The 23,902-nt window shown below is 43.4% G+C and overlaps 1 protein-coding gene across 3 annotated transcripts in view; it reads right to left on the bottom strand.

The window, feature by feature from the left end:
• Positions 1-10,776: 10,776 nt before the first annotated feature.
• The window catches only part of LOC141096413 (transmembrane 4 L6 family member 1-like), an 88,132-nt gene continuing 75,006 nt past the window's right edge, over positions 10,777-23,902 (bottom strand). For 2 of the 3 annotated variants that reach the window (XM_073582987.1, XM_073582986.1), the window contains 4 exons: positions 23,037-23,102; positions 21,664-21,809; positions 17,870-18,062; positions 10,777-11,065 (listed from right to left, as the gene is read on the bottom strand). In XM_073582987.1, the coding sequence (XP_073439088.1) occupies positions 11,051-11,065; positions 17,870-18,062; positions 21,664-21,809; positions 23,037-23,102 (420 nt within the window). In that variant the 3' untranslated portion in view covers positions 10,777-11,050. The remainder of the gene's footprint in view (positions 11,066-17,869; positions 18,063-21,663; positions 21,810-23,036; positions 23,103-23,902) is intronic. The other variant, XM_073582988.1, reaches the window with a different exon arrangement.

Below are 23,902 nucleotides of genomic sequence, written 5' to 3'. Positions count from 1 at the left end.
ACAAATCAACAGTGATGAATGAGAAAGCTGAATAATTCTTTGCAGACAAGTTACTGTCTTGTGAGCAGACATGTGGGTCCTACTGATCAGCAAGAAATCTGGGATCATCCTTTGAAACAAAGGGCCATTCAATAAAATAGTGTCTCCTTGTCTTATCTTGTGTCAGAGAGTTTCTGAATTCTGTCAAATGGACTTTGACCTTCTGACATGTACATTTATGCATTTTCCCTTGTAAATCCTTCACATCTACCCTGTGTATCCTGGGTATTGATTTTTGAAACCATCTGAAGAGCCTTAAGGAGGGTAATAACTTAAAAATACTGGTCCTACAGGCTCCTGATGTGCTATTTTTGACATTGGTGACTTACTGTATGTGATAGATTTGCCTATGGGTCCTCTTAGGCTCCAGGATCAGGACCTTGGCCACTAGTTGCAGACCACGGCCATGGCTTTAGTTCTTATTGGTGCTAATGAGCTTTAAACCATAGCTAACCAGTTCCATGTTCCTCCAAGAAACAGATGTCCAGACACTGCCACGACCTTCATAAAGCCATAGACAAACCTTGCACCGATGAGGGGCAGGAACTCAGATACAGCTCAACCCAAATTAGTGCGTTTTCATTTTAGAGCAGACAGATGTTTAAAATGTTTAGTTATTCAAGTCCTTAGTCCTTAAAGGGTCAAACACTGACAAATATGATAGCTACGTCCCATAGGGGGCACTTTAGAGACTTTGTTAAGAGGACAGATAATTACAAAATTTAAATGAGAAACAAATAGTATCTGTCAGTCACATGATTAACTGACAGCTCTCTTCTAGATATGGGCAGCAGGAGACATTAGATTGTCGACAGATAAACGCATTTAGAGCTCAACTGTTTGGCTCGTATTGGCAAACTGGGCAAGTGCCTATGGCGTGTAGTTTCCTGGGAGAGCACAGAAGACAAGAACCATATGGAACTAAAACCACCCATAATTATTTAACAGTTTTTGGTGGTATTAATTGGGAATTAATCTGTAGTATTATGTGGACACTACAGGAAGCGTTCTTGAGTGCATTTTTTATATAGATGAGTGAATTGGTCCTCGGACAATCGAGGTTTCTGAAATTCATGTTTTCAAGGGAATTAAATTAATTTTAGATTCGATATGCGTTTCACAAAAAAAAACTTGCCCTGCACCATTTCCCACACTGCTGAAACATCAGAGAGCAGGCCAACGTCTTTTTGAATTGTCACATGACCTCCCCATAATGCCCTACATCTGTGACATCTTGTGGATTATCATACCTTGTAGAACGGTGGTCAGTACCTGGGAGCACAGTTTGTATGGCAGAGTTATTTTCCATCTCCAGAGTCACAGGGTAATTGTTTCTCCTACGGTGTGTCAGCTCTTATGTGCAGGGTTCTCTCTCCTGTAGTGTCAGCTCTTATGTGCAGAGCCCTCTCTCCTGTAGAGTGTCAGCTCTTATGTGCAGGGTCCTCTCACCTGTAGAGTGTCAGGTCTTATGTGCAGTGTCCTCTCTAATGTAGAGTGTCAGCTCTTATGTGCAGGATCCTCTCTCCTGTAGTGTCTGCTCTTATGTGCAGGATCCTCTCTCCTGTAGTGTCTGCTCTTATGTGCAGGATCCTCTCTCCTGTAGAGTGTCAGCTCTTACGTGCAGGGTCCTTTCACCTGTAGAGTGTCAGCTCTTATGTGCAGTGTTCTCTCTCCTGTAGAGTGTCAGCTCTTACATGCAGGGTCCTCTCTCCTGTAGAGTGTCAGCTCTTATGTGCAGGGTCCTCTCTCCTGTATAGGGACAGCTCCTATGTGCAGGATCCTCTCTCTTGTATAGTGTCAGCTCTTATGTGCAGGGTCCTCTCTCCTGTAGAGTGTCAGCTCTTACGTGCAGGTTCCTTTCACCTGTAGAGTGTCAGCTCTTATGTGCAGTGTTCTCTCTCCTGTAGAGTGTCAGCTCTTACGTGCAGGGTCCTCTCTCCTGTAGAGTGTCAGCTCTTATGTGCAGGGTCCTCTCTCCTGTATAGGGACAGCTCTTATGTACAGGATCCTCTCTCTTGTATAGTGTCAGCTCTTATGTGCAGGGTCCTCTCTCCTGTAGAGTGTCAGCTTTTATGTGCAGGGTCCTCTCTCCTTTATAGTGTCAGCTCTTATATGCAGGGTCCTCTCTCCTGTAGAGTGTCAGCTCTTATGTGCAGAGCCCTCTCTCCTGTAGAGTGTCAGCTTTTATGGGCAGGGTCCTCTCTCCTGTAGAGTGTCAGCTCTTATGTGCAGGGTCCTCTCACCTGTAGAGTGTCAGGTCTTATGTGCAGTGTCCTCTCTAAAGTAGAGTGTCTGCTCTTATGTGCAGGATCCTCTCTCCTGTAGAGTGTCAGCTCTTACATGCAGGGTCCTTTCACCTGTAGAGTGTCAGCTCTTATGTGCAGTGTTCTCTCTCCTGTAGAGTGTCAGCTCTTACGTGCAGGGTCCTCTCTCCTGTAGAGTGTCAGCTCTTATGTGCAGGGTCCTCTCTCCTGTAGAGTGTCAGCTCTTATGTGCAGGGTCCTCCCTCCTGTAGAGTGTCAACTCTTACGTGCAGGGTCCTCTCTCCTGTAGAGTGTCCGCTCTTATGGGCAGAGCCCTCTCTCCTGTAGAGTGTCAGCTCTTATGTGCAGGATCCTCTCTCCTGTAGTGTCTGCTCTTATGTGCAGGATCCTCTCTCCTGTAGAATGTCAGCTCTTACGTGCAGGGTTCTTTCACCTGTAGAGTGTCAGCTCTTATGTGCAGTGTTCTCTCTCCTGTAGAGTGTCAGCTCTTATGTGCAGGGTCCTCTCTCCTGTAGAGTATCAGCTCTTATGTGCAGTGTTCTCTCTCCTGTATAGTGTCAGCTCTTATGTGCAGGGTCCTCTCTCCTGTAGAGTGTCAGCTTTTATGTGCAGGGTCCTCTCTCCTTTATAGTGTCAGCTCTTATGTGCAGGGTCCTCTCTCCTGTAGAGTGTCAGCTCTTATGTGCAGAGCCCTCTCTCCTGTAGAGTGTCAGCTCTTATGTGCAGAGCCCTCTCTCCTGTAGAGTGTCAGTTTTTATGGGCAGGGTCCTCTCTCCTGTAGAGTGTCAGCTTTTATGGGCAGGGTCCTCTCTCCTGTAGAGTGTCAGCTTTTATGGGCAGGGTCCTCTCTCCTGTAGAGTGTCAGCTCTTATGTGCAGGGTCCTCTCTCCTGTAGAGTGTCAGCTTTTATGTGAAGGGTCCTCTCTCCTTTATAGTGTCAGCTCTTATGTGCAGGGTCCTCTCTCCTGTAGAGTGTCATCTCTTATGTGCAGGGTCCTCTCTCCTGTAGTGCCTGCTCTTATGTGCAGGGTCCTCTCTAATGTTGTGTGGCAGCTCTTATGTGCAGGATCCTCTCTCCTGTAGAGTGTCAGCTCTTATGTGGGTCGCCCTCCCTGGGCTGTGGGGTACTCGGTACCGGGCCGGTGTCAGTGGGATGTGTCACAGCAGCGGTGACCCGGACCATGGCCCTGGGCGCCCAAGTAATAGGGGAATGTAATGGTTTAAATGAACAGTTCGTGACGCCACCTGTGGTGTTCAGCAAGTAGGATGTTAGGCCGACGCTGCATGCAGATCCTCTGGGGCTGATGGTGTGTTGCAGCCTAGATGGTGTAGCTCCCCATAGGTGAAGCTGTAGCCCCAGGGCAGCGTGGATGCAATGTTAGAGGAGAGGTGCAGGTGGTGTGGAGAATGGTATCCAGCTGTAGCAGTGCTGAATGTGTTAGCGCACAAATGAATGGAGGACACCGGGGCTTGTAGTTCCAAAGCTTTACTCACAGTCCGTTGTACACACACAGGTGCCTGCCTCCGGGCCGTGTTCTCCGGGTCAGAGACTCAATCAACCTCCGGGCAAGTTAGGATTCTCCCCTCCAACACTCCGCCAACATGTACCTTTCTGAACGACTCCTCTATAGCGCCTTAAAGTGTTAAGATCTCCTAGTACTGAGTTACACTGGAGTGCCTCCTGACTGATGTTCCCAAGAACTCTACTTGTACGGCAGACAGCTGTAGCCTGCTTCGGGGACTCCCTTCTCCTGAGTCCCGGCTCTCTATCCAATTGCTGTTGTGCCCCAAGTCTTAGATGGGAGTAGTGCATTTACAGCCAACTACTCCACCGATGTCTGCTGCAGAACCATAAGTGTCCATACAACCTCGGGGACCGGGCCCCGGCCTTGCGCTGAGAACCTATAGGCAGGATTCCTCTTCTAAACCACATCCTCTCTGTTCTCTCTACTCCTTCGTTCCGTACTTGTCTTTCTTTCTTATGGAAGCTTAGGTTTCAGTTCTACGTCTTTCTCCTTCTTTTCCTTTCCCATGCCAGCTGGCTCAGATCACTGAGGCAGCTGCAGCACTCCTTCCTCCATCCCTTCTTCCAGGGATCCACACTCCTGTCTGAGTGACTTCCTACCCGACTGACCTTCTGTCAGACTGACTCCGTCATCCTACACTGTCCCACTCTTTTATGTATCTTAACTCCACCCACCTCCCAGCACGTCCAGTGTTCCAAGCAGGGAACCACCAAAGGTGCTCTGCTACCCTCTGAGCAAGGAGCCGCAATGTGGTTATGAGGAACTACCCTGTTGTGTGGGGTGCGAGTGTTGGAGTGTGGAAAGAAGTTCCCACCTTACCCGGATGGTGGGGCACTACACCTTAGGAGAAGGTGCAGTACCTCTGTGGCGACTGAGCCTCAGGGGCGCCACATATGTGCAGGGTCCTCTCACCTGTATTCCATGGTGCTGTACATGAGAAGGGGGGTTACATACAAAGTTATAGATATCGTTAACAGTAAACAAATTTACAATAACAGACTGGTACAGAGGGGACCCTGTCCTTGTGGACTTACATTCTACGGAATAGTGAGGAAGAGACAGAAGGTCGGGGGTGCAACAGCTCTGGTGGTGATGAGTCGGCAGCTTGGGTGGTGGTGAGGTGGCAGAATGGTCATTGCAGTCTGTAAGCTATCCTGAAAGGATGCTTTTTCAGGTTCCGTTTGAAGGATCTGAGGGTGGTGGATAATCGGACGTGTTGAGACATGGTATTCCAGAGGATAGGGGATATTCGGGAGAAATCTTGGAGGCGGTTGTGTGAGGAACGAATAAGTGTAGAGGAGAGTAGGAGGTCTTGGGAGGATCGAAGATTACGTGAGGGAAGATATTGGGAGATTTGTTCAGAGATATAGGGAGGGGACAGGTTATAGATGGCTAATAATGAATGAATGGGCGCACTGCTAATAATCCACAAAATAACTATAATAGATGATGTGGGTGCAAATAAATGGTCACATAATTATAAGCTGCAAAGGAAGAAGAAAGAAAGACCACTATGGAAATGCACACCAACCAATAATAATATGCAGGAAAAGCTTTATTAGCAACAGTTTAAAAACATATAAAAACAGTGACAATCCAACCCACTGTTAACCCCTCTACTGTACAAAAGATGAATGAATAAGTCTCCCCATACAATGAAAGGCATACAAACAGACAAGCAACAGTGTACATATAAACCATCAAACCACAATATGAATGAATAAGGCGTGCAGACAGGTAAGCAACAATATATATGTATAAATATTCACAGACTGAATATGAGTCAACAGTGTGATGCAGCAGCAAAACAGGCAAATGCAATTCTAGGATGTATTAACAGAAGCATACAGTCTAGACCACATGAAGTCATTATTTCCCTCTACTCCTCTTTGGTCAGACCTCATCTGGAATATTGTGTCCAGTTTTGGGCACCACATTTTAAAAAAGACATCAACAAACTGGAGCAAGTTCAGAAAAGAGCGACCAGAATGGTGACCGGTCTGCAAACCCTGTCTTATGAGGAAAGGTGGCAGGATTTTGGAATGTTTAGTTTGCAAAAGAGAAGACTGAGAGGAGACTTAATAGCTGTTTACAAATATCTAAAGGGCTGTCACATTGTAGAAGGATCATCTTTATTCTCATTTGCACAAGGAAAGACTAGAAGCAATGGGATGAAACTGAATGGGAGGAGACATGGATTAGATATTAGAAAAAACTTTTTGACAGTTAGAGTGATCAATGAGTGGAACAGGCCGCCATGAGAAGTGGTGAGTTCTCCTTCAATGGAAGTCTTCAAACAGAGGCTGGACAGATATCTGTCTGGGATGATTTAGCAATTCCTGCTTTGAGCAGGGGGTTGGACCAGATGGCCCAGGAGGTCCCTTCCAACTCTACGATTCTATGATTCTATGAAATCATCAAGCCATAATATGTCAAATAATCTTCAATCCTCAATTGAAATAGCCAATCATAGAGACTGCATATATATATGGGAACCCCAGTATGAAATCAACATCATATCTGGCAAAATATGCCATATCCACCAATACAAATAATTGATGTCAAAAAATGCCCAAGAAAACGGGCCTGAGTCTCAGTGTGACCCTCAGCAATTGATATATGCACAAATTATGCGAGGATGTGCCCTAAACAACACCAAATAAGTGTATGGAATAAGGTGAAGCACAAAACAATGTGCTGATGGACCCAAAGGGTGGCAAGTAAAAGGCCTCAAGGTCACAAGAAATGCACATCAACAGTACATACCAATGATACTCAGCCGCCCAGGGGCTGAATAGGAAGCAACCAGGTGGAGCAAAAGATGATTAAATGAGTAAACAGGCGATGCTGGGGCATCAGCACAGGAGGGGTAACAGTTGGGAAAAACCCAACGCGTGTCGCCGTTACACGGACGGCTTCATCAGGGGAAGTGAGCGTTTATTAGCTTCTATGCCTTTAAATACCTGTATCTGGAGTGCTTAGCGTTACCACCTGTAGGGAAACGGGCAGAGCCGGAAACGAAAGTGACGCGGGAGGCTAAGAGAGCCTGGCAAACGTCTCTGCCCAAACATATCCAGTGCGCAGTGCTGGTAAATGAAACCAGCGTGATGCATGGAACAAGGGAAAATGTAGTGCGCATGCGCGGCTCCCGGGAGTCGGAGTAAGGTGGAGAACATGGAGGCTTCGCAGAGGTCTACAATATGGGGGCTGCATTTGAACAAGTGCACACATGAAGTATAATAGATAATGAGGACCTGACAGAAATGACTAGAACAAATGAGGAATAAACCAATAGAGACAGCACACTAGTACTGAATACATATAATGGAATAATACTGAAAATAAAGTAAATTGAAGACCAAATAAGTATATGTAGATGATAAATTGAGAATATATAATGAGCAACACCAATAACAGCAGAACAAAAAAAGGAAAAAATATATTATATTAGAAAAATGAAAATAAAAATAAAAAACAAAGAAAAATATGTATATAATAATAAAAAATAATAAATGCGTAAGTAAAAAAAAGTAAAGAAAAATTATACATGGAAAAAAATGAAGAAAAAACAAACAAAAATAAAATTAAATAAATAAGATGAAAAATAAATAAAACGCCAATAAATGAAAATTTAATTACAGACAACAAGGTGGAAATGTGGTTCCAATACACATGAAGCAATGTTAGGGGATGCAAAAAAGTGCAAGAATATATGCATATACAAGCACCGATGCATGATAAGTAGAAGCAGTAATTGGTATCTCTGTACTATTGAAAGCTTAAATCAAACCCCACTTCACCAGAGGAGGGGGGGAGGTTTTTTTGAAAGAATGCCAATATAAAGTCACATCTCAGGTTATGGATGGCTTTGAAGGTCAGTGTTAGTAGTTTGAACTGGATTTGTTGGGGAATTGGGAGCCAGTGGAGGGATTTGCAGAGGGGAGAGACAGGGGAGTAGCGAGGAGAGAGGTGGATTAGTCAGGCAGCAGTGTTGAGGACAGACTGGAGTGGTGCATTAGAGTTAGTAGGGAGGCCACAGAGGAGAGTGTTGCAGTAGTCAAGGCGGGAGATGATGAGGGCATGTACAAGAGTTTTAGTAGATTGAGGGCTGAGGAAGGGACAGATTCTGGAAATAGTTTTGAGTTGGAGGTGGCAAGAGTTTGGACGTGTGGTTTGAAGGACAGGACAGAGTCGAGAGTTACTCCGAGGCAGCGGATTTCATGTGCGGGAGAGAGCGTGATGCCATTTACCATAATAGATAGATCGGGTAGGGAAGGTACAGTGGGGAAAAAAAGTATTTAGTCAGTCAGCAATAGTGCAAGTTCCACCACTTAAAAAGATGAGAGGCGTCTGTAATTTACATCATAGGTAGACCTCAACTATGGGAGACAAACTGAGAAAAAAAAATCCAGAAAATCACATTGTCTGTTTTTTTTTCATTTTATTTGCATATTATGGTGGAAAATAAGTATTTGGTCAGAAACAAAATTTCATCTCAATACTTTGTGATATATCCTTTGTTGGCAATGACAGAGGTCAAACGTTTTCTGTAAGTCTTCACAAGGTTGCCACACACTGTTGTTGGTATGTTGGCCCATTCCTCCATGCAGATCTCCTCTAGAGCAGTGATGTTTTTGGCTTTTCGCTTGGCAACACGGACTTTCAACTCCCTCCAAAGGTTTTCTATAGGGTTGAGATCTGGAGACTGGCTAGGCCACTCCAGGACCTTGAAATGCTTCTTACGAAGCCACTCCTTCGTTGCCCTGGCGGTGTGCTTTGGATCATTGTCATGTTGAAAGACCCAGCCACGTTTAATCTTCAATGCCCTTGCTGATGGAAGGAGGTTTGCACTCAAAATCTCACGATACATGGCCCCATTCATTCTTTCATGTACCCGGATCAGTCGTCCTGGCCCCTTTACAGAGAAACAGCCCCAAAGCATGATGTTTCCACCACCATGCTTTACAGTAGGTATGGTGTTTGATGGATGCAACTCAGTATTCTTTTTCCTCCAAACACGACAAGTTGTGTTTCTACCAAACAGTTCCAGTTTGGTTTCATCAGACCATAGGACATTCTCCCAAAACTCCTCTGGATCATCCAAATGCCCTCTAGCAAACTTCAGACGGGCCCGGACATGTACAGGCTTAAGCAGTGGGACACGTCTGGCACTGCAGGATCTGAGTCCATGGTGGCGTAGTGTGTTACTTATGGTAGGCCTTGTTACATTGGTCCCAGCTCTCTGCAGTTCATTCACTAGGTCCCCCCGCGTGGTTCTGGGATTTTTGCTCACCGTTCTTGTGATCATTCTGACCCCACGGGGTGGGATTTTGCATGGAGCACCAGATCGAGGGAGATTATCAGTGGTCTTGTATGTCTTCCATTTTCTAATTATTGCTCCCACAGTTGATTTCTTCACTCCAAGCTGGTTGGCTATTGCAGATTCAGTCTTCCCAGCCTGGTGCAGGGCTACAATTTTGTTTCTGGTGTCCTTTGACAGCTCTTTGGTCTTCACCATAGTGGAGTTTGGAGTCAGACTGTTTGAGGGTGTGCACAGGTGTCTTTTTATACTGATAACAAGTTTAAACAGGTGCCATTACTACAGGTAATGAGTGGAGGAAAGAGGAGAAGTTACAGGTCTGTGAGAGCCAGAAATCTTGAATGCTTGTTTCTGACCAAATACTTATTTTCCACCATTATATGCAAATAAAATGAAAAAAAAACAGACAATGTGATTTTCTGGATTTTTTTTTCTCAGTTTGTCTCCCATAGTTGAGGTCTACCTATGATGTAAATTACAGACGCCTCTCATCTTTTTAAGTGGTGGAACATGCACTATTGCTGACTGACTAAATACTTTTTTTCCCCACTGTATGTGAGATGGAGGAAAGATAATGAATTCCTCGCTCCTGTAGAGTGTCAACTCTTATGTGCAGGGTCATGTCTCCTGAAGAGTGTCAGCTCTTATGTGCCGGGACCGCTCTCCTGTAGAGTGTCAGCTCTTATGTGCCGGGACCTCTCTCCTGTAGAGTGTCAGCTCTTATGTGCCGGGAACTCTCTCCTGTAGAGTGTCAGCTCTTATGTGCAGGGTTCTCTCTCCTGTAGAGTGTCAGCTCTTATGTGCAGGGTCCTCTCTCCTGTAGAGTGTCAGCTCTTATGTGCCGGGAACTCTCTCCTGTAGAGTGTCAGCTCTTATGTGCAGGGTCCTCTCTCCTGTAGAGTGTCAGCTCTTATGTGCAGGGTCCTCTCTCCTGTAGAGTGTCAGCTCTTATGTGCTGGGACCTCTCTCCTGTACAGTGTAAAATCTTATGCTCAGCAGGATTTTCTGTCTCTTGTAGAGTGTAAGCTCTTATAGTGAGTGGGGGCAGACCTCCATTCCATCTTCCATTGCCATCTTACTCTGCACCATGTGGCACTTACTCTGCACTTTGAGTGTGGTGGCTTGAGGTCAATGGACACCTGTAGCAGGACTTCAGGCTAGTAGCCCAATGTTGAGTCGATCACTATGCGCCATTCTTCAAATCTGAGGAGACCACATGGGCAACGCTATGAAGATACCTTCATAAGGTAACATCACACACAGGATGTACACACAGTTGAAAGTGTGACGGCAGATCTGAGTAGGTAGTCGGGAGAGCAGAACTCTCGACTCACGGGCCACGTAGCAGCTGCGTGGTCTGAACTAGTAGCAGTATGCCACTGGTGGTGTGTACTGCAGACACATCATCCACCAATGACAGCACTGGATGTACAACACATGCACATTATCTCAGTGTAGGCAATGCTCTGTGAGGGAATCAACTTCTACTCCAGACCCATACACTTCACCTACACCAACACTTATACACAGAGCATTGCCTAGTCTGACGTATTGTAGTTAAATGGGAATATTTTCATTCAATGACAGCAAACGGAGATAAAAGAAAGGAATAAAAGCACAGAGGCCATTTTCATGATAAATTACGCCATGCATTTCAGCTTTATATACATCAGACTAGACAACACTTGGTGATAAGTCAGCGCAGACCTGCAGACAACACATCATCATATCACAATGAGTGCTACTAATTCACAGTCACTTTTTTTACTGCATTAATAAATTTAGCTTTGTTACTTCTGTACAAACACTATATTCTATCCTGAATTATTTTTTCCTTTTTTTCACTTGTGACTGGAGTTTTTCTAGTTGTGCCTTTCTCTACTTCTCTGCAGTCTACAGGTTCAAGCCGTAGTTGTCTGAAACAAGAGAAAACAACATATAAATGAGGCCTATGCAGTACAAATAATACAATATATGTGTCATATATGCGCAGTGGCGGTATGGTATGTGAGACATCGACATATGGGCCACAAAGGTACAGTTGTGCTCAAAACTTTACATCCCCTGGCAGAGTTTTTTCTTTCTTGGCCTTTTTTTCAGAGAATATGAATGATAATACCAAAGCTTTTTCTCCACTCATGGTTAGTGGTTGGATGAAGCCATTTATTGTCAAACTACTGTGTTTTCTCTTTTTAAATCATAATGACAACACAAAACATCCAAATGACCCAGATCAGAAGTTTACATACCCCATTCCTCAATACCGTGTATTGCCCCCTCTAACATCAATGACAGCTTGAAGTCTTTTGTGGTAGTTGTGGATGAGGTTCTTTATTTTCTCAGATGGTAAAGCTGCCCAATCTTCTTGGCAAAAAGCCTCCAGTTAATGTAAATTCCTGGGCTGTCTAGCATGAACTGTACGCTTGAGATCTCCACAGAGTTGATGAATGATATTGAGATCAGGAGACTGAGATGGCCACTCCAGAACCTTCTCTTTGTTCTGCTTTAGCCAATGACAGGTCAACTCGGCCTTGTGTTATGGATCGTTGTCATGTTGGAATGTCCAAGTACGTCCCTTGGGCAGCTTCCAGGCTGATGACTGCAAATTTTCCTCCAGTATTTGTTGATAACGTGCTGCATTCATCTTTCCTTCAACTTTGACCAAGTTTCCTGTGCCTTTGTAGCTCACACATCTCCAAAACATCAGTGATCCACCTCCATGCTTTACAGTAGGAATGGTGTTCCTTTCATCATAGGTCTTGTTGACCTCTCTCCAAATGTAACATTTATGGCTGTGGCCAGAAAGTTCAATTTTGGTCTCATCACTCCAAATTACCTTGTTCCAGAAGTTAGGATGCTTGTTTCTGTGCTGCTTTGGGTATTGTAGGTAGGATACTTTGCGGCATTTGCGCAGTAATGGCTTTCTTCTGGCGACTCGACGATGCTGCCCATTTATCTTCAAGTGCTTCCTTATTGTGCATCTTGAAACAGCCACACCTCTAATTTTCAGAGAGTCCTGTATTTCAGCTGATGCTATTTGTGGGTTTTTCTTTGCATCCCGAACAATTTTCCTGGCAGTTGTGGTCGACATTTTTGTTGGACTACTTGACTGTGGTTTTGTTTTTACACAGCCCCTGATTTTCCATTTGTCAATCACAGTTTGAATGCTGCTGACTGACATTATCAATTCCTTGGATATCTTTTTGTACCCCTTTCCTGTTTTATACAGTTCAACTACCTTTTCCCGTAGATTAATTGACAATTTTTTTGCATTCCCCATGACTCACAATCCAGAAATGTCAGTGGCTGGATGACAGATGCAAGAGTCTGTCTGGATCCCAGAAACTCAGCTTTTATGTACACACACTGATTACAAGCAAACAGGTCACAGGTGAGGATATTATCTTTAGTAGCCATTCAAACCCATTTGGGTCAACTTCTGTGCATGTTATCAGGCCAAAATTACCAGAGTATGTGGACTTTTGATCGGGGTCATTTGATTATTGGGTTGTCATTATGATTTAAAAAAAGAGTTTGACAATAAATGGCTTCACTAAACCACTAACCATGAGTGGTGAAAAAGTTTTGGTGTTATCATTCATATTCTCTGAAAATTTGCCAAGAAAGCAAAAATTCTGGTGGCGTATGTAAACTTTTGAGTACAACTGCATATTGACTGTATGTGCCATATGGGAAGTAGTGAGATATGACTTATGCATGATGAATGATATATAAATGGTCTAGATAAGGGAACTGAAGGTAAACTAATCAGATTTGCAGAAGATGTGAAGCTAGGAGGGATCGCTAACACTAGAGAAGACAAAGAAAGGATTCAGAAGAATCTATATAAGCTTGAACAATGGGCAGTGACTAGAGTTGAGCGATACCGTCCGATACTTCAAAGTATCGTATCGGATGGTATCGGCCGATCTTTAAAAAAAAGTATCGGTATCGCCGATTCCGATACCGGAAGTCCCATTCAAGTCTATGGGACTTCCGGTATCGGAATAAGAAAAACCCTTTCCTGCCCTTGTACAGCCTCTCTGGGGTCTGTACGGGCCTTTCGGGGGGCTGTGCCGGCCTGCCAGGGGGTCTGTGCAGGCTCCGGTGGTCTGTGCCGGCCTGCCGGTGGTCTGTGCAGGCTCCGGGGGGCTGTGCCGGCCTGCCGGGGGGCTGTGCCGGCCTGCCGGGGGGCTGTGCAGGCTCCGGGGGGCTGTGCCGGCCTGCCGGGGGGCTGTGCCGGCCTGCCGGGGGGCTGTGCCGGCCTGCCGGTGGTCTGTGCAGGCTTCGGGGGTCTGTGCAGGCATCGTCCGATGGGACTACAAGTCCCATCGGGCGATGCCTGCTACCATGACAGTGATTGACACATTAGCCAATGATGGGACAGTAGTAGTCCCATCATCCGGCTAATGTGTTAAATGTAAAAAAAAAAAAAAAAAATTACATGCTACATACATACAACATGCATACTACATACATGCTACATTCATACTACATACTACATACATGCTACATTCATACTACATAAATACTACATGCATGCTACATACATACTGCATGCTACATACATACCACATATATACTACATACATACTACATGCATGCTACATGCTACATACATAACACATATATACTACATGCATGCTACATACATACTACATGCTACATACTACATATATACTACATGCATGCTACATACATACTACATGCTACATACATACTACATATATACTACATGCATGCTACATACATACTACATGCTACATACATACTACATATATACTACATGCATGCTACATACATACTACATGCTACATACATACTACATATATACTACATACATACTACATGCATGCTACATGCATGCTACATACATACCACATACATAACACATATATACTACATGCATGCTACATACATACTACATGCTACATACATACCATATACATACTACATGCATGCTACATACATACTACATGCTACATACATACTACATATATACTACATGCATGCTACATACTACATGCTACATACATACTACATATATACTACATGCATGCTACATACATACTACATGCATGCTACATACATACTACATGCTACATACATACCACATACATACTACATATATACTACATGCATGCTACATACATACTGCATGCTACATGCATGCTACATACATACTACATGCTACATACATACCACATACATACTACATATATACTACATGCATGCTACATACATACTGCATGCTACATACATACTACATACATACTACATACATACTACATATATACTACATGCATGCTACATACATACTACATGCTACATGCATGCTACATACATACTACATACATACTACATGCTACATACATACCACATATATACTACATACATACAATACATTCATACAATACATACATAGACATACAGTACATATAACATAGAGTAACATACTTACCAATACTTGTCACATTGTTCCCCGAAGCCATTGTCTTTTCCGGAATAAATATTAACATAACAAACCACAAAAATACTCACCCACGATCCGAAGCAGTCCACGAGTGTGTCCCACGACGATCTTGGGTAGAGAACTGCAGCATCAGCTGTTGCTGCCGTTCTCTACGGGCTGCAGGAATCCAATGACGGAAGGTAGGTATCCTTCCGCACTGTATTCCTCCGCCACTTAAAAAAAAAAAAAGTCCCTAGTCTCACTTTATGCCATTGCTGTGTGGGAATTCGCAGCAATGGCATAAAGTGAGACTAGGGACATTTTTTTTTTTAAGTGGCGGAGGAATACAGTGCGGAAGGATACCTACCTTCCGTCATTGGATTCCTGCAGCCCGTAGAGAACGGCAGCATCATCTGATGCTGCCGTTCTCTACCCAAGATCGTCGTGGGACACACTCGTGGACTGCTTCGGATCGTGGGTGAGTATTTTTGTGGTTTGTTATGTTAATATTTATTCCGGAAAAGACAATGGCTTCGGGGAACAATGTGACAAGTATTGGTAAGTATGTTACTCTATGTTATATGTACTGTATGTCTATGTATGTATTGTATGAATGTATTGTATGTATGTAGTATATATGTGGTATGTATGTAGCATGTAGTATGTATGTAGTATGTATGTAGCATGCATGTAGCATGTAGTATGTATGTAGCATGCATGTAGTATATATGTAGTATGTATGTAGCATGCATGTAGTATATATGTAGCATGTATGTAGTATGTATGTGGTATGTATGTAGCATGTAGTATGTATGTAGCATGCATGTAGTATATATGTAGTATGTATGTAGCATGTAGTATGTATGTAGTATGTATGTAGTATGTATGTGGTATGTATGTGGCATGTAGTATGTATGTAGCATGCATGTAGTATGTATGTAGCATGCATGTAGTATGTATGTAGTATGTATGTAGTATGTAGCATGTATGTAGTATGTATGTAGTATGTAGCATGCATGTAGTATGTATGTAGCATGCATGTAGTATATATGTAGTATGTAGTATGTATGTAGTATGTATGTGGTATGTATGTAGCATGTAGTATGTATGTAGCATGCATGTAGCATGCATGTAGTATGTATGTATCATGCATGTAGTATGTATGTAGTATGTATGTAGCATGCAGTATGTATGTAGCATGTATGTAGTATGTATGTAGTATATATGTAGTATGTATGTAGTATATATGTAGTATGTATGTAGCATGTAGTATGTATGTAGCATGCATGTAGTATATATGTAGTATGTATGTAGTATGTATGTGGTATGTATGTAGCATGTAGTATGTATGTAGCATGCATGTAGTATGTATGTAGCATGCATGTAGTATGTATGTAGTATGTATGTAGTATGTATGTAGTATATATGTAGTATGTATGTAGCATGTAGTATGTATGTAGCATGCATGTAGTATGTATGTAGCATGTAGTATGTATGTAGCATGCATGTAGTATGTATGTAGCATGCATGTAGTATGTATGTAGTATGTATGTAGCATGCAGTATGTATGTAGCATGTATGTAGTATGTATGTAGTATATATGTAGTATGTATGTAGTATATTTGTAGTATGTATGTAGCATGTAGTATGTATGTAGCATGCATATAGTATGTATGTAGTATTTTTTTTTTTTTTTTAACATTTAACACATTAGCCGGATGATGGGACTACTACTGTCCCATCATTGGCTAATGTGTCAATCACTGTCATGGTAGCAGGCATCGCCCGATGGGACTTGTAGTCCCATCGGACGATGCTTGCACAGACCCCCGGACATCAGCACAGCCCCCCGGCAGGCCGGCACAGCCCCCCGGCAGGCCGGTACAGACCCCCACAGGGTGCACAGACCACCGGCAGGCCGGCACAGCCCCCCGGCAGGCCGGTACAGACCCCCACAGGGTGCACAGACCACCGGCAGGCCGGCACAGCCCCCCGGCAGGCCGGTACAGACCCCGGGCAGTCCACACAGCCCCCCGGCAGGCCGGCACAGCCCCCCGGCAGGCCGGCAGAGACCCCCGGAAGGCCCGAAATGACGGCGCATCATGATGCGCACACACCGCGCATCATGATGACGTCAGTCTGTCAATCAACTTTGAACTTCCGATTCCGATGCCGAATTCCGATATTGAAAAAATATCGGAAGTCGGTATCGGAATTCCGATACAGCAAGTATCGGCCGATACCCGATACTTGCGGTATCGGAATGCTCAACACTAGCAGTGACTAATAGAATGGTATTTAACAGGTAGAAATACAAGATTCTTTCAACTGGGCAAGAAAAAATAAAATTACATCTTTAGAATGGGAGGAATAGAACTAAGCAACATCATGTGTGAAAAAGACTTGGGTATACTAATAGATCACAGACGGCACATGAGTAAACAGTGTGGTACAGCAGCCAAAAAGGCAAATACAGTTCTAGGATGTATTAAGAGAAGCATACAGTCTAGATCACGTGAAGTAATTCTCCCCCTCTACTTCTCCTTGGTCAGGACTCATCTGGAATACTGTGTCCAGTTCTTGGCACCACATTTTAACAAAGACATTGAAAAATTGGAACAAGTTCAGAGAAGAGCTACCAGGATGGGGAGTGGACTGCAAAGTATGTCCTATGAGGAACGGTTAAAGGATTTGGAAATGTTTAGCTTGCAAAAGAGAAAACTGAGAGGAGACTTAATAGCTATCTACAAATATCTGAAAGGATGTCACAGTGTAGAGGGATTATTCCATTTGCACATGGAAACACAAGAAGCAATGGGATGAAACTGAAAGGGAGAAGGTAATGACTAGATATTAGAAAAAACTTTTTGACAGTGAGGTTGATCAATGAGTGGAACCGGCTGCCACGAGAAGTGGTGAGTTCTCCTTCAATGGAAGTCTTCAAACAGGGGCTGGACAGACATCTGTCTGGGATGATTTAGCGAATCCTGCTTTGAGCAGGGGGTTGGACCAGATGGCCCAGGAGGTCCCTTCCAACTCTACCATTCTATGATTCTATGATTCTATGAATGGTGGTAGTAGTGATGATATGACTTGTGCGTGATGAATGGTGGCACTTATGTTATACCTATGTGAGGGTGACTATCGATTGATCATATGTGTTGTACATGTGGGTGGTGATAGCTGTAGTATGTTAGATTTTAGAACTACATAGAGTTATACTGCTATAATTATTTTGGCAGTATGGATGTATAAGCAGATGACGTACACTGACTTTTCTTTTTCTCATGCAAGTACCGCAGATCACTCCAACAATGCCATTGATGACTTGGATGAGGCACAAGATGGCCTCAATGAATCCGATCCCTAAGAGGATGGAGAATAAGACAATGTTCCACAGCACAACCTGCTCAGGTTCTTTACACAGGCTCCACGAATCGTGATTGAAGAGATAATTGTCCCTGGAGGCAGAGAAATGTCATATGGTGAAATCACATAAAGGAGCCATGTACTAGGCAGACATGGTGAACAGTGAAGCACCGCCATCTGGTGGCAGTTAGTAGGTATTACACATCTTCAGAAAATGATTCACAAAGGCTTGAATATAGAATTCATCGTGAATATAGAGTATAAGACGTGTAACGTGAAGGGGAACTCCATAAATTTACTTTGCACTTTGCGCTGTATTTAAAAAGTGACTCTCCAATAGCCTAAAGCTCCACTCCTGTGTTGCTACGTCAACATTTAGTGATATCTGAGAGACAACCAAAATGGCCACAATTACAGCGCCCAGGGCTTTATGCTTTATGTGGGCTCTTGGGTGTCAGAATCCCAGTGAACTCCTCTTCATTTTTGATTTTTAATGGATTTTTTTCTGTCAGTATGGAGCTGAATCGGCATTTTTGTATTTGGGGGTACAAAATTTATCATTCCACTTTGGGGTTGATATAATTTTTTTTATCTCTTTTTAGGAGCCTAAAAGGCAAAAAACCCAAAAATTCTTCCATCTTTATTTTTCCTATGGAGTTTACCATATGAGATAAATATAATTTAGCAGTGCGGACGGTTACACATGCGGCCATACCAAATATGTTCATTTTTTGTTTTTAGTTTTTATGTTCTGAAACAAAAGGGCATCTAAGGAGTTAAACTGCCGTGATCGGAGCTTAGCTGTGATCGCAGCACTTAGACTCAGGCAATGGCTGTACAGCACAGCCGGTCCCCTCGGTGTTTGGAGTGAATTCTGCTCCTGAGTCCGTTTGATTAATGGTGGGCAATTGTCAGAAGAAATCTGGGCTGAGGAGGTAACCCAGACAGATCGGAGATTTGGTCCCTAGAGATGAAAATACAAAAGTGTCCTTCCTTACTTTACATCTTGACTCGACATAGCCCAAGATGATGAGTTTACAAAAAACATAATACTCCGTCAAGAGATGTTTTTGCTATAGGTGCAGGGCCGGCCCGAACGTATAGGCGAACTAGGCGGCCGCCTAGGGCGCCGACCCAAAGGGGCGCCAGAGAAAAAATAGAAAAAATTATAAAAAATCTTTTCAAAAGGCAAAAAGTTTTAGGGATGGAAAGAAAAGTGCACATATTTAAGGGCAAATATGACGCAAGAGAGGTTGGTTGGGTTGGCAACAATTTCGATAGAATCTGAAGTTGCTAAACAAATTAATCTTGGTGGCTTAGTGTCATCCTTTTAAAAAAAAAGGCAAGGAAACAAAAATTTTAATTACCTATGGTCGTTTTTGTTTTGTGTTATTGATTACTTTGTATATATTTGTCCTATACAACTTCTCAGAAGATTAAAGAGTTAGGAGAGAGTTAATTAATCATTGTTGTTGTGGTTTATTTTGCTCCTAAATTTATATCCCAAGTTTTCATCTACTGCCAAGAATAGTAGGGGCGCAACAAAATAGTTTCGCCTAGGGCGCCGTAATCTCTCGGGCCGGCCCTGTATAGGTGTCTATAAGTGACCACCCATTGGGTGTCTACTAGCATGTTACAATAACGGAGGGAATGTACCAAACTAAAGGCTGCAGAATTTGGGCATAATTTTCTGCGAAAAAAACTTTTACAAGTTGTACCATATTTTTCAGAAGGTGAATTCATCATGAAAGTCGCTATATATAAATCTGGACAAAACCTTATTTGCATTACGTCTTATTGTCACCTACTTTTGGGCTCAGTTCACACATTGCTTATTTAGTGCCAATTCTATGCGTGTATACCTCATCCGCAATTTGCAGCATTTTTGTATCTAAAATTTGCGCATATTATCCACATCTGCTAAATTATTTAGGCATTTTTTTATGAGGAAGCTTCCCAAAAGAAAGCAACAAAACAATGCTAAGTCAGCAGTTTATGCTGTGGATTTAATGGGAATTTGTCAGTATGATCAATCCCCCCTCAACCCTGAGCTACATTTATGGGCAAACATGTCTTTTAAAGCTAAATGTATCGACACCTTTATATCTTTTATCTGTGGCTGCAATTATGAGAAATCAGTGTTTTAAATCTTTAGAAAGAGGCATTAAAGGGAACCTGTCAGCTGTTTTGGCCGCTATAAGATGTGGCCACCGCCTTTCAGGGCTTATCTACAACATTCTATAATCTCAGGTCCGGGTCCGGCGCCTCCCATCTCCCTGCGACGCCGCCCTCCTGCTTGCTTCCTCGCTCCCGGCATCACGCTCCTGCGCATGCGTACTTACCTGACCTGTTGAGGCCAGAGAAAAGTACTGCAGTGCGCAGGCGCCGGGAAAGGTCATAGAGACCCAGCACCTGCGCACTGCAGGAATTTGCTCTGCCCTCAACAGGGCAGATTAGTACACCTCCGCAGGAGCGCGATGTTGGGGAGGCATGAAGCAAGCAGGAGGGCGTCGTCGCAAGAACATGAGAGGCGCCGGACCAGGACCTGCGACACCCATCAGACCGGACCGCCCCCCCCGGTGAATTTTTCTTATTTTGCACGTCGGATCGGGGGCTTATCTACAGCATTATAGAATGTTGTAGATAAGCCTGGAAAGGCAGTGGCCGCATCTTATAGCGGCCAAAACAGCTGACAGGTTCACTTTAAGTGCTCTGGGTGTGACAGATCACTTCTCAGGCTTTTGTTTCCTGAGGTTGTTGCCCTGCACAGCACCAGCCTTTTCAGCTTCAGTCATATGTCTCTTGTCTTGTAATCTCAAGCATGGAAATCAGACTATGAGCTATCAATTAAACTAAAGACATTGGTGCTAGGTGGGGCAACAACCTCACTGATTTCATGGAAATGCAGCAACAGATAGAAAACATAAAGGTGCTGAAGGATTTAGCTTTCAAAGACCTGCATAGCCATATATGCAGTATGGGGTTTGATCTTACTGACAGATTACCTTTAAGGGTCTCCATTAAAATGGTAAAACCCACAAAGGTTTGCTTCAGCAACAGAAATTTCATGCTACAGATTAAAAAAAAAAAGACAATTTTTGTGCAGATTACATAATAAAAAAAGGCAGATGTGGAAAAGATTAAAACTCATCCACTTTTCTGTTAATGTAACATACTGCAGATCTTACATGATAGAAAATCCATGCGTAAAATCCGCATCAAATATACAACATCTGAGCCTAGACTAACAAAGTGTCTAAAATGGTGCAGAGAAAAGGCAAAAAATTGCATCAACCAGTTTGGTAAATTTGGCACATTTTAAAACTGTCTAGTGTAAGGGGGTAATTCTTCATGATTATCCTCTTTTTTATTTGGAGTGAGTTTGTAAGTTTTTGCAACTTTTTGAAAGTCAGAATTCACAAGCTAGAATTAGCCAGAGCTACCAACTATTGTATACAACCCCTTTTTAGTATGTGTGTGTCATTTTAGGAACTAGAATAGAAAAATCCTGGTTAGGATGGTAAAGTCTGATAGAGACCCCCAATGTACCGGGCCCTGAGGCATGTACACCATGTGCGCTCCCTATAATTCAGCAATGTCCATGAATGACTTTAAGAAAGGCTGGATGGCAATTTCCAAGTTTCCAGAAACAGACCATGTGTATATAACCTTAGTGAGGGTTAGGACACTTACTCATCTGTATCATTCCGGAAGGGATATATGTATTCACCATCTCCGGTGTCACACAGAGGTCCACGAACCAAACCCATGGCTGAGATGACCACACAGTACGCTCCTCCAATGGTGCCCAGGGCAGACAGGATTACAGTCAGGAACATCTGGTGACCCACAACATGATCATCTCATTATGGTGTACATAGACATATAATAACCCAGGAACAAGTCCATAATATTCAGTAATGTTCCTTGTAGGGTAACTAAGTTACCTATGGAAATCTATATTCACCCTGAGACGATAGTGCACCATCCATCAGATGAGAAAACAACATTGACACCACGGCCATGTCACATCTGGTTCTCCACCTTGGAGGACCACAGATGTCCATTGCAAGTGATTTTATAGTTTCCCTTAGTGTTTACAATGTGGTTCGTCTGGCTGGCACTAGACCTAAAACTGGACAGCCCAATAAATGGCTCCTCTGATCGGGTCACTCAGTTATCGTCAGGGAGGCACCAGTAGCACCTGCCAATTTCAAAATGGCTGTGACCACCGGTTAGTCGAGTATTACAAGTTATTACGGAGTCCCCCAACATGAGAAATGCAAATGCTGCCCTCAGGAGGATTGAAAACATGTTCCTTAGGCAACTGAACTAAATACTGGGTCAACCAGGACTAAGATGGGCTCGGCAGATAACACAGTGTCAGTAAAGGATCGTTTTCACTGGACGAACTGCAGCTGTAAACGACCACCGATCCGGATTAATCTAATAGTCTGCTGAGATAGGCTTACCGAGCGTCAGATGCACACAAAGCAATCGTTACTAGACTGTTCTGTGCACATAGGTTGCCATTGTTCTCGACAGCACACGTCATGTTTAAACAGGATGATGTGCTGTCGAGAAGGATGATTTACAAGCAAGCTGAAAAATCATTTCACTCAACGAATGAGCGGTTTACTCATTCAACTTAGTAATTGGCGGCCTGTTCTCTCAGGATGATGGGGGATAACTTCCTAATCACTGGGGGTATCACCATTTGGACCCCCATCGATCTCGAGAACCAAAGCTCAGAAAAGACCCATGTGAAAGTAGCAGAGGTTGATTATGCGTACTGCGCCACCATTCTTGTGGGAGTACCATAGGGATGTGATCAGATATCTCCAGCACTTCCATTAAGGAGGAATGGCAGTGCGCATGATCGACCAACAATCCATTCACACAGGTTCTTCAGAGCCTTGGTTCTCAGGATTGGTGGAGGTCCCAGTGGTCGGACCCCCACCGATCGGACATTTATCCTATGGATAGGGGAGGGGACAACTTTCGGACCTGAGAAAAACCCCTTTTATGTACTTTCCTGAATGCTAATTAGACATGTTATTCCTTACCCCGCATCTGTTGGCACAGCATCCCTCTCCACCCGCACCAATCATCATAAATGCTGGTAGGAAAACCTGTAGAAGAAAGGAGAGATATGGTGTAGACTGAGATCCTAGAGTGTCTTCACATGTGCAGAAATGGTCATGTCTTTCTGGCCCCGTAGAACCCCAAGCCTGACCAACCACATTAAATGCCTATATTTCCGACTAAAAATTTTTGTAATTCAATAAAAATTTTGCAACGTTTTGCTCTTACAGGCTGTTGGTTTCCCTGCAAATTTCTGGCTGCAGAAAGAGTTAACAGAGAATTAATCAATGAGCTGGTTCCCATAGGGAAAATGTAACTTTTATTCGCCTGTTTCTGTAGTCCTCTCTGCCAACTTATGACCACAGACCACATAAAGGTTGTGCTAAACTTTGATGTGGTCCTAAACATTTATGTGGTCAAAGAAAGACAGATGCTCTCTGTGAAAATGAGCTTAATGACTGATTCTTACTCGACTCGTTCTGAATGCAGAAACATTCAAGGAAACAATGAGCCTTTAAATGTGCAAAGGGTGCACTTTTATTTTAAAAAAAAACAACTGCGAAAACAATTTTTAGCCTGCATTTAAGTAAAAAAAACTTTTAAGCTGAATTGAATGGGTTTTTTTTTGAGCTTTACAAGCTCTGAATTTATCAAGACCGGCATTTCATAAGCTAGTCTTGATCTAAAAACCTGCTAAAGTGATGTGCACCCAAGCTATTATGACGGGTGTGGCCGCAACGGAGAATCCTGACAGTGTGCGGTGTGCGCACTTTGAGGACTCAAGACACAAACATAGACAACCCATTTAACAGGCTGATGCTGCAAATTTTCATTGAGTGTTGGCTTC

Source organism: Dendrobates tinctorius, unplaced genomic scaffold, assembly GCF_039654945.1.
Source record: "Dendrobates tinctorius isolate UK_male_01 unplaced genomic scaffold, ASM3965494v1 ptg000075l, whole genome shotgun sequence".
In the NCBI taxonomy this organism is placed as follows: domain Eukaryota; kingdom Metazoa; phylum Chordata; class Amphibia; order Anura; family Dendrobatidae; genus Dendrobates; species Dendrobates tinctorius.
This window is presented reverse-complemented; position numbering and strand designations above follow the sequence as displayed.